Here is an 11254-nt window from a genome sequence, read left to right on the forward strand (position 1 = left end):
TATCTCTCAGATATAGGACAGACACTTAAGAACAAAGTTACTTTCGATTTTTTGGGGGGACTATCTGTTGTTCCATGTAGTGAATCTGTTATTCAATGCGTTTGTATGGGCTAATAGCAGTAAACCAAAAATAATTTTGCTTCAAATAATTGTTGTACAGTATAAATTATTTGTATACTTCAATGTATCTTAAAATTGTAAATCAAATAGCTAAATGATCCTTGGTATGACCTTCTTAAAACATTTCCATATAGTTTGCCCCCCCCCCCCCCCCCCCCCCACTTATGGGTTAACAAGAAGACAGTGAATATTCCTGAGTGGCAAATTTAGTTTTGACTTAAATATACTTACATCTATGGCAAGACCTGAAAATTGTTGTCTAGCAATGATAAACAACCAATTTGACAGAGCTTGAAGAATTTTGAAAAGAATAATGGGCAAATGTTGCACAATCCAGGTGTGGAAAGCTCTTAGAGACTTACCCAGAAACACTCACAGCTGTAATCGCTGCCAAAGGTGATTTTAAAAGGTATAGACTCAGGAGTGTGAATACCTATGTAAATGTGATATTTCTGTATTTCATTTTCAATACATTTGTAAACATTTCTAAAAAACATGTTTTCAATTTGTCATTATGGGGTATTGTGTGTAGATAGGTGAGAAACAAATATATTTAATCCATTTTGAATTCAGGCTGTATTACAACAAAATATAAGTCAAGGGATATAAATACTTTCTGAAGGCATATAGTATATACACTGAGTATACAAAACATTATGAACACCTGCTCTTTCCATGACAGACTGACCAGGTGAATGCAGGTGAAAGCTATGATCCCTTATTGATGTCACTTGTTAAATCCACTTCAATCAGTGTAGATGAAGGGGAGGAGATATGTTAAAGCAGGATTTTTAAGCCTTGAGACAATTGAGACATTGATTGTGTATGTGTGCCATTCAGAGGGTGAATGGGCAAGACAAAAGATTTAAGTGCCTTTGAATGGGGTGTGGTAGTAGGTGCCAGGCGCATCGGTTTGTTTCAAGAACTGCAACGCTGCTGGGTTTTTCACACTCAACAGTTTCTCGTGTGTATCAAGAATGGTCCACCACCCAAAGGACATCCAGCCAACTTGACACAACTGTGGGAATCATTGTAGTCAACATGGGCCAGCATCCCTGTGGAACGCTTTCAACACCTTGTAGAGTCCATGCCCCAACGAATTGAGGCTGTTCTGAGGGCAAAAGGTGGGGATGCAACTCAATATTAGGAAGGTGTTCCTAGTGTTTCGTACACTCAGTGTATACCAAATACTGTATGTATTAACCACTTCCACTTCTAGAGACCTTAACAAAGGCTTCCAAACTAGTCGGCTGGGGAATTCACCAGCTCCACGTGGTCTTCATCCATGGGGATGGAAGTTGCGCTGCGCAGGGCAGCGGCTCCTTCTGGGTCCTCCTCCTCATCACTGTCTAGTGGAGGGGGCTGGGGAAGATGCAAGCCCATCGACTCTATTCTTTCCTGGACTTCATGCAGTTGCTCTGCTACTGGGGGCATATCCTCAGGCTGGTCCCCAGGTGCAGCATTTAGTCCATCAGTGACTACATGGCAAAACAGACCAAGGACATGACAAATACTCAACCATTAAAAGTTTGAGGCTTGCTGCCAATCCAATCTGTCCCCTATACACATTGAATTGTTGGGGCACTACTACCACATTACATTTGACATTTTTGTCATTTAGCAGATGCTCTTATCTAGAACGACTTACAGGAGCAATTAGGGTTAAGTGCCTTGCTCAAGGGCACATTGACAGATTAGGCTCGGGAATTCACCAGCTCCACGTGGTCTTCGTCCATGGGCATGGAAGCTGCGCTGCGCTGGGCAGCGGCCCCTTCTGGGTCCTCCTCCTCATCACTGTCTAGTGGAGGGGGCTGGGGAAGATGCAAGCCCATCGACTACTGGGGGCATATCCTCAGGCTGGTCCCCGGGTGCAGCATTTAATCCATCAGGGACCTGGTTTAGTGGCTGGTAATAATAACCTCCATTATCCTCCTCCTCTTCTCCCACACCGCACACCGCCCTCGTCCACATATCAGTTAAAGGTAGACTCAGAGGTATGACGTACAGTATATGCAGAAAGTAAACCACATAGTGGGTCAATTTCCCCAACAACTAAGAGCTTTGAAGCGTGAGGTTCAACTTCTCTGCTGTTTTGGTGGCCTGGCTACCACTCTGTGAACAGCGTGAAGTGCACACATGCACAAATGCGGAGATACTGTGTGAGAGCAAAGTCTTGCATCTCGTTCATCTCAATATCTGCGGTGCTGCTCCTAGCAACTCCATTTCACTGAGTCTACCTTTAAATTGGTATAGCACTCTCACTCACGGGTGCAACAAATGTAGCCTCTTACACGCCTCAAAATATGCTAAAGATAGAATCCTTAGTTGCTACATGCATTTCTGGACTTATAGATTAATGATATACACCCATTGATTCTTGAAGAATATAACTTACACTACATGAACAAAAGTATGAGGGCACATGCTCGTTGAACATCTCATTCCAAAATCATGGGCATTAATATGGACTTGGTCCCGCCTTTGCTGCTATAACAGCCTCCACTCTTCTGGGAAGGCTTTCCACTAGATGTTGGAACATTGCAGCAGGGACTTGTTTCCATTCAGCCACAAGAACATTAGTGAGGTCGGGCACTGTTGGGCGATTAGGCCTGGCTCGCAGTCGGCGTTCCAATTCATCCCAAAGGTGTTCGATGGGATTGAGGTCAGGGCTCTGTGCTGGCCAGTCAAGTTCTTCCACACCGATCTCAACAAACCATTTCTGTATGAACCTCACTTTGTGCACGGGGTCATTGTCATGCTGAAACAGGAAAGGGCCTTCCCCAAACTGTTGCTACAAAGTTGAAGCACAGTCGTCTAGAATGTAATTGTATGCTGTAGCATTACGATTTCCCTTCACTGGAACTAAGGGGCCTAGCCCAAACCATGAAAAACGCCCCAGACCATTATTCCTCCTCCACTAAATTTTACAGTTGGCACTATGCATTCGGACAGGAAGCGTTCTCCTGACATCCGCCAAACCCAGATTCGTCCGTCTAACTGCCAGATGGTGAAGCGTGATTCATCACTCCAGAGAACGCGTTTTCACTGCTCCAGAGTCCAATGGCGGCAAGCTTTACATCATTCCAGCCGATGCTTGGCATTGCGCATGTTGATCTTAGGCTTGTGTGCGTCTGCTCGGCCATGGAAACCCATTTCATGAATCTCACTACGAACAGTTATTGTGCTGGCGTTGCCTCCAGAGGCAGTTTGGAAGTCGGTAGTGGATGTTGCAACCGAGGACAGACCATTTATGCGCGCTACTCGTTTCAGCACTCGGCGGTCCCGTTCTGTGAGCTTGTGTGGCCTACCACTTCACGGCCGAGCCGTTGTTGCTCCTAGATGTTTCCACTTCACAATAACAGCACTTACAGTTGACCGGGGCAGATCTAGCAGGGCAGACATTTGACGAATTGACTTGTTGGAAAGGTGGCATCCTATAATGGTGCCACGTTGAAAGTCACTGAGCTCTTCAGTAAGGCCATTCTACTGCCATTGGAGATTGCATGGCGGTGTGCTCGATTTTATACACCTGTCAGCAACGGGTGTGTCTGAAACAGCCAAATCCACTAATTTGAATGGGTGTCCACATACTTTGTATATATAGTGTATAAATGCCTCATGAGCTTAGTTAAACTGTTCTACCCCATCAGAACCCAAAATATAAACTTGTTTTACTGAAGTGTTTGTAAACAATGTAAATGTTAATAAACACTGTATAGCCATAAAACATGCATGGTTAAAACTATAATTTTGATATCATCCATCCATAGCTTTGTCTATGAATTTGAGAGTGGTTACATTTCACCAGGCCCCTCCCTTAGCTTTTGTACCAAAACAGAGGAGGGGTGAACGCTTTGTTATTGAATGTTAATTTTTACTCAGTGGTGTTCAAGTGGTAATACATTTGTGGTAATACATTAATTTCCTAACAGTTATTTCCAACCACATCTCCTGTTGATTTTGTTGTTGATTTGAAGGTGATATTGGGCCATGGCCAGTCTGCAGCAGGAGTACCCCCTGGTCCTGCTGGGGATTCTGGAGGAGCTGGCTGCTATGCGCCACTGGCTCTCCTTTCAGGACTTGTGTAGAATGGTCAGCACCCGCTTCGACCTGCAGCACCTCACAGAGCTTAGGAGCCTGCTGTTCTCAGCAGCCTGCCGCGATCCCTGTTTCCCTGCCACCCTCTTCAGAGACAGGGTCACCCCTAAGGGACTGGGGACATCCCCGATTGGCGTGGCAGCTGACATCATCACAATATTCAACCTCATTCAAATGACGGGTGGGGTTCCTGACGAGGCCCAGCCCGCCCAGCCAATGAAAGCTCAGCTCGGCCCCCACATCGACCAATCCCTGGAGCCCTCTTTGCAAAGCTCTTTGCCCATCGCTGATGAGGTAAAATTCTCCAGACGCGATAGGGTGTTTATGCTGTCAGACTCTCAGACCCTCTCAAGCTCTATCGACCAGAGCTTGCTCTGGCCCAAATCAAATTACTCATTCCGCAAGCGTGCCAGTCTCCCTCCCGATCCCCTCTCTCTGGTCTCGTCGTTCCCTCCAGGCCGTGCCAGGTCTGTGTCTTTTGATTGGCGCCACAACACCCCGCTGTTCGCTGGTAGCGGAAGCATCCCAGACCAGGCCATGCAGAGCATCTACCTCCCCCTGGAGACGGACAGCGAGTCCTCCAAGGATTCTCTGAGTGGAGACTCGGCACCCAGGGAGAACGGATCAGAGCCGGGATCGCAGCCGGGATCGGAGCGGCATTCCTGCGTGAAGAAGAGAGATATTTTCAAGAAGGACTTCCACAACCAGTCGCACCTCATTCCCCAGGTGACCATTAGTACCGAGTCGCAGACTCAGAGAGTAGGAGTAGGAGGAAGAGGGAGGCAGGAACTTTTCACCAACCGCAGCTTCGAGCTGCTCTCCAACCCGTATCCGTCGCACACTGTTGGTCGGCCTTCGCCAGAGCGCCGGGCCAAGCATGAAAGCCTAGACGACCTCCAGGACTCCACATACTTTGGCCCAGGGGGTGCTATTCCTGAATGGTCCCCCCTCCACCTCCAACCCCCCAGGACCCATAGGCCAGGGTGGACGGACAAGAGCCTCAGTCTGGATGACAGGTTGGTGGGCTTGGATGGCTCCGAGGGCTCTCTTCAGAGGAGACTTACCCCCAGCCCCACCACAAACAACCCTGGTGAGTGGTTGCCCCCTTCAAAGGGATGGGAGAGGACCATCAGTCCCAGACCTGAAGGAGGAGGGTGGATGGCCTGCAGTACGGGAACCCAGACAGACACCATGCCGGACCCGCGGCGCCTGCGGAGCCTGGTGCACGCCGACCACCTGTCCTTCATGACCTCAATGGACAACCCCGACATGATAGGCGAGGACGACATCAGCGCCATATTCCGCTTCCTGGACGACATGAGCATGTGCGGCTCCACAGGGTACATCTACCCCCCCGACGGGGGCCCCTCGACAGCCCAGGACACCCCGGAGGCGCGGCATGGCCGCCTGGGCCAGCTCCAGAGGCTCTTCCACTCACTGGACGGCAACGACGATGGCGGGCTTAAGGCCAGCGTGTGTAAACTCCTCCTGAGAATGGGCCAGATCGAGCAGAGCCTGGAGTCCCTGTCCGAGGTCAAGGCCGAGATCTCCCAGGTGCTCTCCTTCCTCCAGCGGCTGGACGAGAAGATGCAGGAGCACGCCGTGGGAGGGGGAGGTAGGGGGGGGGGTAGGTGGCTGGGACCACCTAGTGGTGGTGAGTCTTCCCTGGGTGCGCTGAGCCATCCGCTCAGCCCTGGGTCTGGTGGCTCCTCTGAACCCCAGCCCCTGTCTGTATCTGGGCATTCGTTTGGCAGCCTGGACTGGAACCGGTTGGGGAAGACGGAGGCGAACAGAGGTCTGAGCGGAACAGAAGACGGAGGCGAACAGGCCTCTTCCAAGAGGGGCGTGGACTCCAAGCGGCCAAGCATCGTCTCCATCTTGTCTGCACGAGATTGGACGGTGTTTTTCTCTAAAAGTAAAGATGGCACGGCCCAGCCAAGGAAAACAGGACAGGTACTGTACCAACTTAGTCAGTGCAACAGTGTGTGTGTTAGTGTTAGTGAGTGTGAGTGTGTGTGTTTTAGTGTGTGTGTGCTCATTTTGTTGCTAAATCAGGAGTTTAGCTGTGTGTGTCTTGTAAGGCAGTCTTAGGGTCTGGGTCTGACCTGTTACCTCCCCTGTATTATTGTATGTTGCTGTTTGGATCTAGCCTGGTCAACCAGACTGCTGCACTAATGTTTTGTTTCATGTGAAGTGAATGTGAGCTATCGCAAGATCAGTCTGGTTTCACAAGGCTAGTGGCTAGTTGTGTGAGGATAAGGAATTATAAACTCTGTGGATTTGGGGTTTTAGGCAGAAATGTGATAGGACTAGACTAATACGGAGACTCAAACCTAAAGCAGAACTTGAGTCAGACATTAGCTGGCCTGTTGGTCAGACTATGTGGTTTAGGTGGTCAGTTGTTTACTTAGTCAATTATTCCCATGGCTCTTTTACTGTTAATGCAAGACTGCCTTTCAGTAATCAGTAATTCTCCACTTAGAACACAAAGGCAAGAGCAGGTTTGCTTGTGTGTATCCAGTTTGTTCACATGTTTATTCCAATATATCTACATTTGTTTCTGCCATTATGTTTGATTCCTTTCTCTCTCTTCCTACAACTCCATGCAGATGGACCAATCAAACAGCTCTGCCAAGAGTCACAAACGTCCTCCTCAAAAACACTCCCACTTGGTGGAGCAGGTGTTCAGCTCTTCCCTCTTCTGTCAGAAGGGTGGCAGGTTGACCAATCCTGGGTTGTCCTCTGGGTTGACCTCTGGGTTGACCTCTGAACTCCGATTGGCTGAGGGGAGAGGAGCCCCGGTCTGGACCGTGGAGGAGAGCGAGGCCAGAATATCCCCTCTGGACCTACAGGTACTGTATATTTTGACCTTGTTGACCTTTTGGCAACATAGTACCTAACGCCGCATAAAATCAGCTCACGGGCCTCATCTGGCCACCAGTTTGAGATCCCTGCTTTCCAAGAGGAAATGTTTGGTTGCTTTTCATAAGCACATGAGCATTTATGTCTTATTATAATCTTATATGCTGTAAATGTTCAACAGACTGAACAAATGTGTTATTTAGTCAAGATCATTATGAGATTATACTAATACATTATACATATGACATGTCTTTTGATGCACTTTAACTGCATTATAATGCATTAAATAAAGTTTAACAGAGTTTTCTCCCAAAATTATATAAACCAGGATTAGTCAGTGAATCTTCAGAAAATATAGATGCCGTGTGGCTCAGTTGGTAGAGCATGGCACTTGCAATGCCAGGGTTGTGGGTTTGATTCCTGACAATTGCTGACACTACACATCCAAGTATATCTGACCATATTATGAAAGACAAGCATGGTAATTTTGAATTCCGTAAAGTGAGTGTGGAAGAGGTGAACATTTTTTGGTTGACTATTAACAATGACAAGCCACCGGGGTCTGACAACTTGGATGGAAAATTGCTGAGGGTAATAGCGGACGATAATGCCACTCCTATTTGCCATATTTTCAATTTAAGCCTACTAGAATGTGTGTGCCCCCAGGCATGGAGGAAAGCAAAAGTCATTCCCCTACCTAAGAATAGTAAAGCCCCCTTTACTGGCTCAAATAGCCGACCAATTAGCCTGTTACCAACCCTTAGTAAACTATTGGAAAAAATTGTGTTTGACGAGATACAATGCAATTTTACTGTAAACAAATTGACAACAGACTTTCAGCATGCTTACAGAGAAGGACATTCAAGAAGCACAGCATTTACACAAATGACTGATGATTGGCTGAGAGAAATTGATGATAAAAAGATTGTGGGGGCTGTTTTGTTAGACTTCAGTGCGGCTTTTGACATTATCGATCATAGTCTGCTGCTAGAAAAACATATGTGTTATGGCTTTACACCCCCTGCTATAATGTGGATAAAGAGTTACTTATCTAACAGAACACAGAGGTTGTTCTTTAATGGAAGCCTCTCAAACATAATCCAGGTAGAATCAGGAATTTCCCTGTGTAAAGCCAGTGTGTCTATGTATGCGGATGACTCAACACTATACACGTAAGCTACTACAGCAACTGAAATAACTGCAACACTTAACAAAGAGTTGCTGTTAGTTTCGGAATGGGTGGCAAGGAATAAATTAATCCTGAATATTTCCAAAACTAAAAGCATTGTATTTGGGTCAAATCATTCACTAAAACCTCAACTACATCTCGTAATGAATCATGTGGAAATTGAGCAAGTTGAGGTGACTAAACTGCTTGGAGTAACCCTGGATTGTAGACTGTCATGGTCAAAGCATATTGATACAACAGTAGCTAAGATGGGGAGAAGTATGTCCATAATTAAGCGCTGCTCTATCTTCTTAACAACACTATCAACAAGGCAGGTCCAACAGGCCCTAGTTTTGTCGCACCTAGACTACTGTTCAGTAGTGTGGTCAGGTGCCACAAAGAGGGACTTGGGAAAATTGCAGTTGGCTCAGAACAGGGCAGCACGGCTGGCCCTTAAAAGTACACAGAGAGCTATCATTAAGGACATGCATGTCAGTCTTTAATGACATGCATGTCAGTCTCTCCTGGCTCAGAGTGGAAGAGAGGTTGACTTCATCACTGCTTGTTTTTGTAAGAGGTGTTGACAAGCTGAATGTACCGAGCTGTCTGTTTGGAATACTGGCACACAGCTCGGCCACCCATGCATACCCCACAAGACATGCCACCAGAGGTCTCTTCACAGTCCCCAAGTCCAGAACAGACTATGGGAGGCGCACAGTACTACATAGAGCCATTATTACATGGAACTCTATTCCACATCAGGTAACTGATGCAAGCAGTAGAATCAGATTTTAAAAACAGGTAAAAATACACCTTATGGAACAACGGGGACTGTGAAGAGACACACACAAGGTTATAGACACACGCATACGCACACACTGTGATATTGTTGTATGGTGGTATTACACATTTTTTATTGTAGATAGGTAGTGGTGTAATAATGTGAAATTATGTACTGTTTTGTATTTTGTTTTATATGTAATATAAGTGCTTTAATATGTTTGGAACCCAGGATGGGGATCCCTAATAAATACAAATACAAATACGAACATGTATGCACTCACTACTGTAAGTCGCTCTGGATAAATGACTAAAATGTAAATGTAAAATGTATATCTGAACTGGGATCCAAAAGGAACTTCCAGTGAATAAGACTTTTAATGGAACAACTGGAATGGTTATCTACCTGACTGTTTACATCGGGCATGATAGACCTTATGTTTTGTCTCGTAGGCCCAGGAGTCTCTAAACCCCAATAACCTGGAGTTTTGGATGGAGGACATCTACACGCCAGGTTACAGCACACTGCTGAGGCGCAAAGAGGCCAACCAGCGCAGAACCAAAGCCTGCAAGCTGGGGGCGCTCATCTTCACATCCATCACCATCATCCTCGTCATTGTCATCCCCATCGCCACCATGAGCTCTTGAGGCTCTGTATGCATGACAGACAGGAGACCTCCAAACAAAAAGACTGACTTGATTGGTTGATTGGTGATGACGGGATGGTGGGATTCTGGATGCAGTGTTGATACTTTTTTCCTATAACGGTGTAGGGGGAGTATTGTGCCCTACACTTACCATGGTCTTGCACCAGTATACTCTGGAGAGAGTATTAAGGAAAGACAAAGCTAAACTAATGCAAATTCTTCGTGAATCTGGCCCCATGTTATTGCAATCTGTTATGGCCTAATCATGTTGCCCACAAACCTTACTGGGCTTATTTTCTTCAAGCACAAATGAAAAAAATGCATAATAGTAAAAAGCACAGCATTTACAGTGGGGAAAAAAAGTATTTAGTCAGCCACCAATTGTGCAAGTTCTCCCACCTAAAAAGATGAGAGAGGCCTGTAATTTTCATCATAGGTACACGTCAACTATGAAAGACAAATTGAGAGAAAATAATCCAGAAAATCACATTGTAGGATTTTTTATGAATTTATTTGCAAATTATGGTGGAAAATAAGTATTTGGTCACCTACAAACAAGCAAGATTTCTGGCTCTCACAGACCTGTAACTTCTTCTTTAAGAGGCTCCTCTGTCCTCCACTCGTTACCTGTATTAATGGCACCTGTTTGAACTTGTTATCAGTATAAAAGACACCTGTCCACAACCTCAAACAGTCACACTCCAAACTCCACTATGGCCAAGACCAAAGAGCTGTCAAAGAACACCAGAAACAAAATTGTAGACCTGCACCAGGCTGGGAAGACTGAATCTGCAATAGGTAAGCAGCTTGGTTTGAAGAAATCAACTGTGGGAGCAATTATTAGGAAATGGAAGACATACAAGACCACTGATAATCTCCCTCGATCTGGGGCTCCACGCAAGATCTCACCCCGTGGGGTCAAAATGATCACAAGAACGGTGAGCAAAAATCCCAGAACCACACGGGGAGATCTAGTGAATGACCTGCAGAGAGCTGGGACCAAAGTAACAAAGCCTACCATCAGTAACACACTACGCCGCCAGGGACTCAAATCCTGCAGTGCCAGACGTGTCCCCCTGCTTAAGCCAGTACATGTCCAGGCCCATCTGAAGTTTGCTAGAGTACATTTGGATGATCCAGAAGAGGATTGGGAGAATGTCATATGGTCAGATGAAACCAAAATATAACTTTTTGGTAAAAACTCAACTCGTCGTGTTTGGAGGACAAAGAATGCTGAGTTGCATCCAAAGAACCCAATACCTACTGTGAAGCATGGGGGTGGAAACATCATGCTTTGGGGCTGTTTTTCTGCAAAGGGACCAGGACGACTGATCTGTGTAAAGGAAAGGATGAATGGGGCCATGTATCGTGAGATTTTGAGTGAAAACCTCCTTCCATCAGCAAGGGCATTGAAGATGAAATGTGGCTGGGTCTTTCAGCATGACAATGATCCCAAACACACCGCCCGGGCAACGAAGGAGTGGCTTCGTAAGAAGCATTTCAAGGTCCTGGAGTGGCCTAGCCAGTCTCCAGATCTCAACCCCATAGAAAATCTTTGGAGGGATTTGAAAGTCTGTGT

The 11254-nt window shown here is 46.3% G+C and overlaps 2 protein-coding genes across 2 annotated transcripts; one reads left to right on the top strand and one right to left on the bottom strand.

Moving 5' to 3' along the window:
• Nucleotides 1-1362: 1362 nt before the first annotated feature.
• LOC311138869 (male-enhanced antigen 1-like) lies at nucleotides 1363-2091 on the bottom strand (the record flags this gene model as incomplete). The annotated part of the gene is made up of 2 exons (XM_084173663.1): nucleotides 1363-1563; nucleotides 1960-2091. The coding sequence occupies 2 exons, from the start codon at nucleotides 2089-2091 to the stop codon at nucleotides 1363-1365; spliced, it is 333 nt and encodes a 110-aa protein (XP_084029789.1).
• Nucleotides 2092-4110: 2019 nt separating this feature from the next.
• Nucleotides 4111-9676, top strand: LOC311138391 (major intrinsically disordered Notch2-binding receptor 1-like; the record flags this gene model as incomplete). The annotated part of the gene is made up of 3 exons (XM_084173061.1): nucleotides 4111-6171; nucleotides 6828-7070; nucleotides 9482-9676. 3 exons carry the CDS (start codon nucleotides 4111-4113, stop codon nucleotides 9674-9676), a joined length of 2499 nt encoding a protein of 832 aa, XP_084029187.1.
• Between the last annotated feature and the right edge of the window lie 1578 nt (nucleotides 9677-11254).

Source organism: Coregonus lavaretus, assembly GCF_964263955.1.
Source record: "Coregonus lavaretus genome assembly, chromosome: 12".
Taxonomy (NCBI): Eukaryota; Metazoa; Chordata; class Actinopteri; order Salmoniformes; family Salmonidae; genus Coregonus; species Coregonus lavaretus.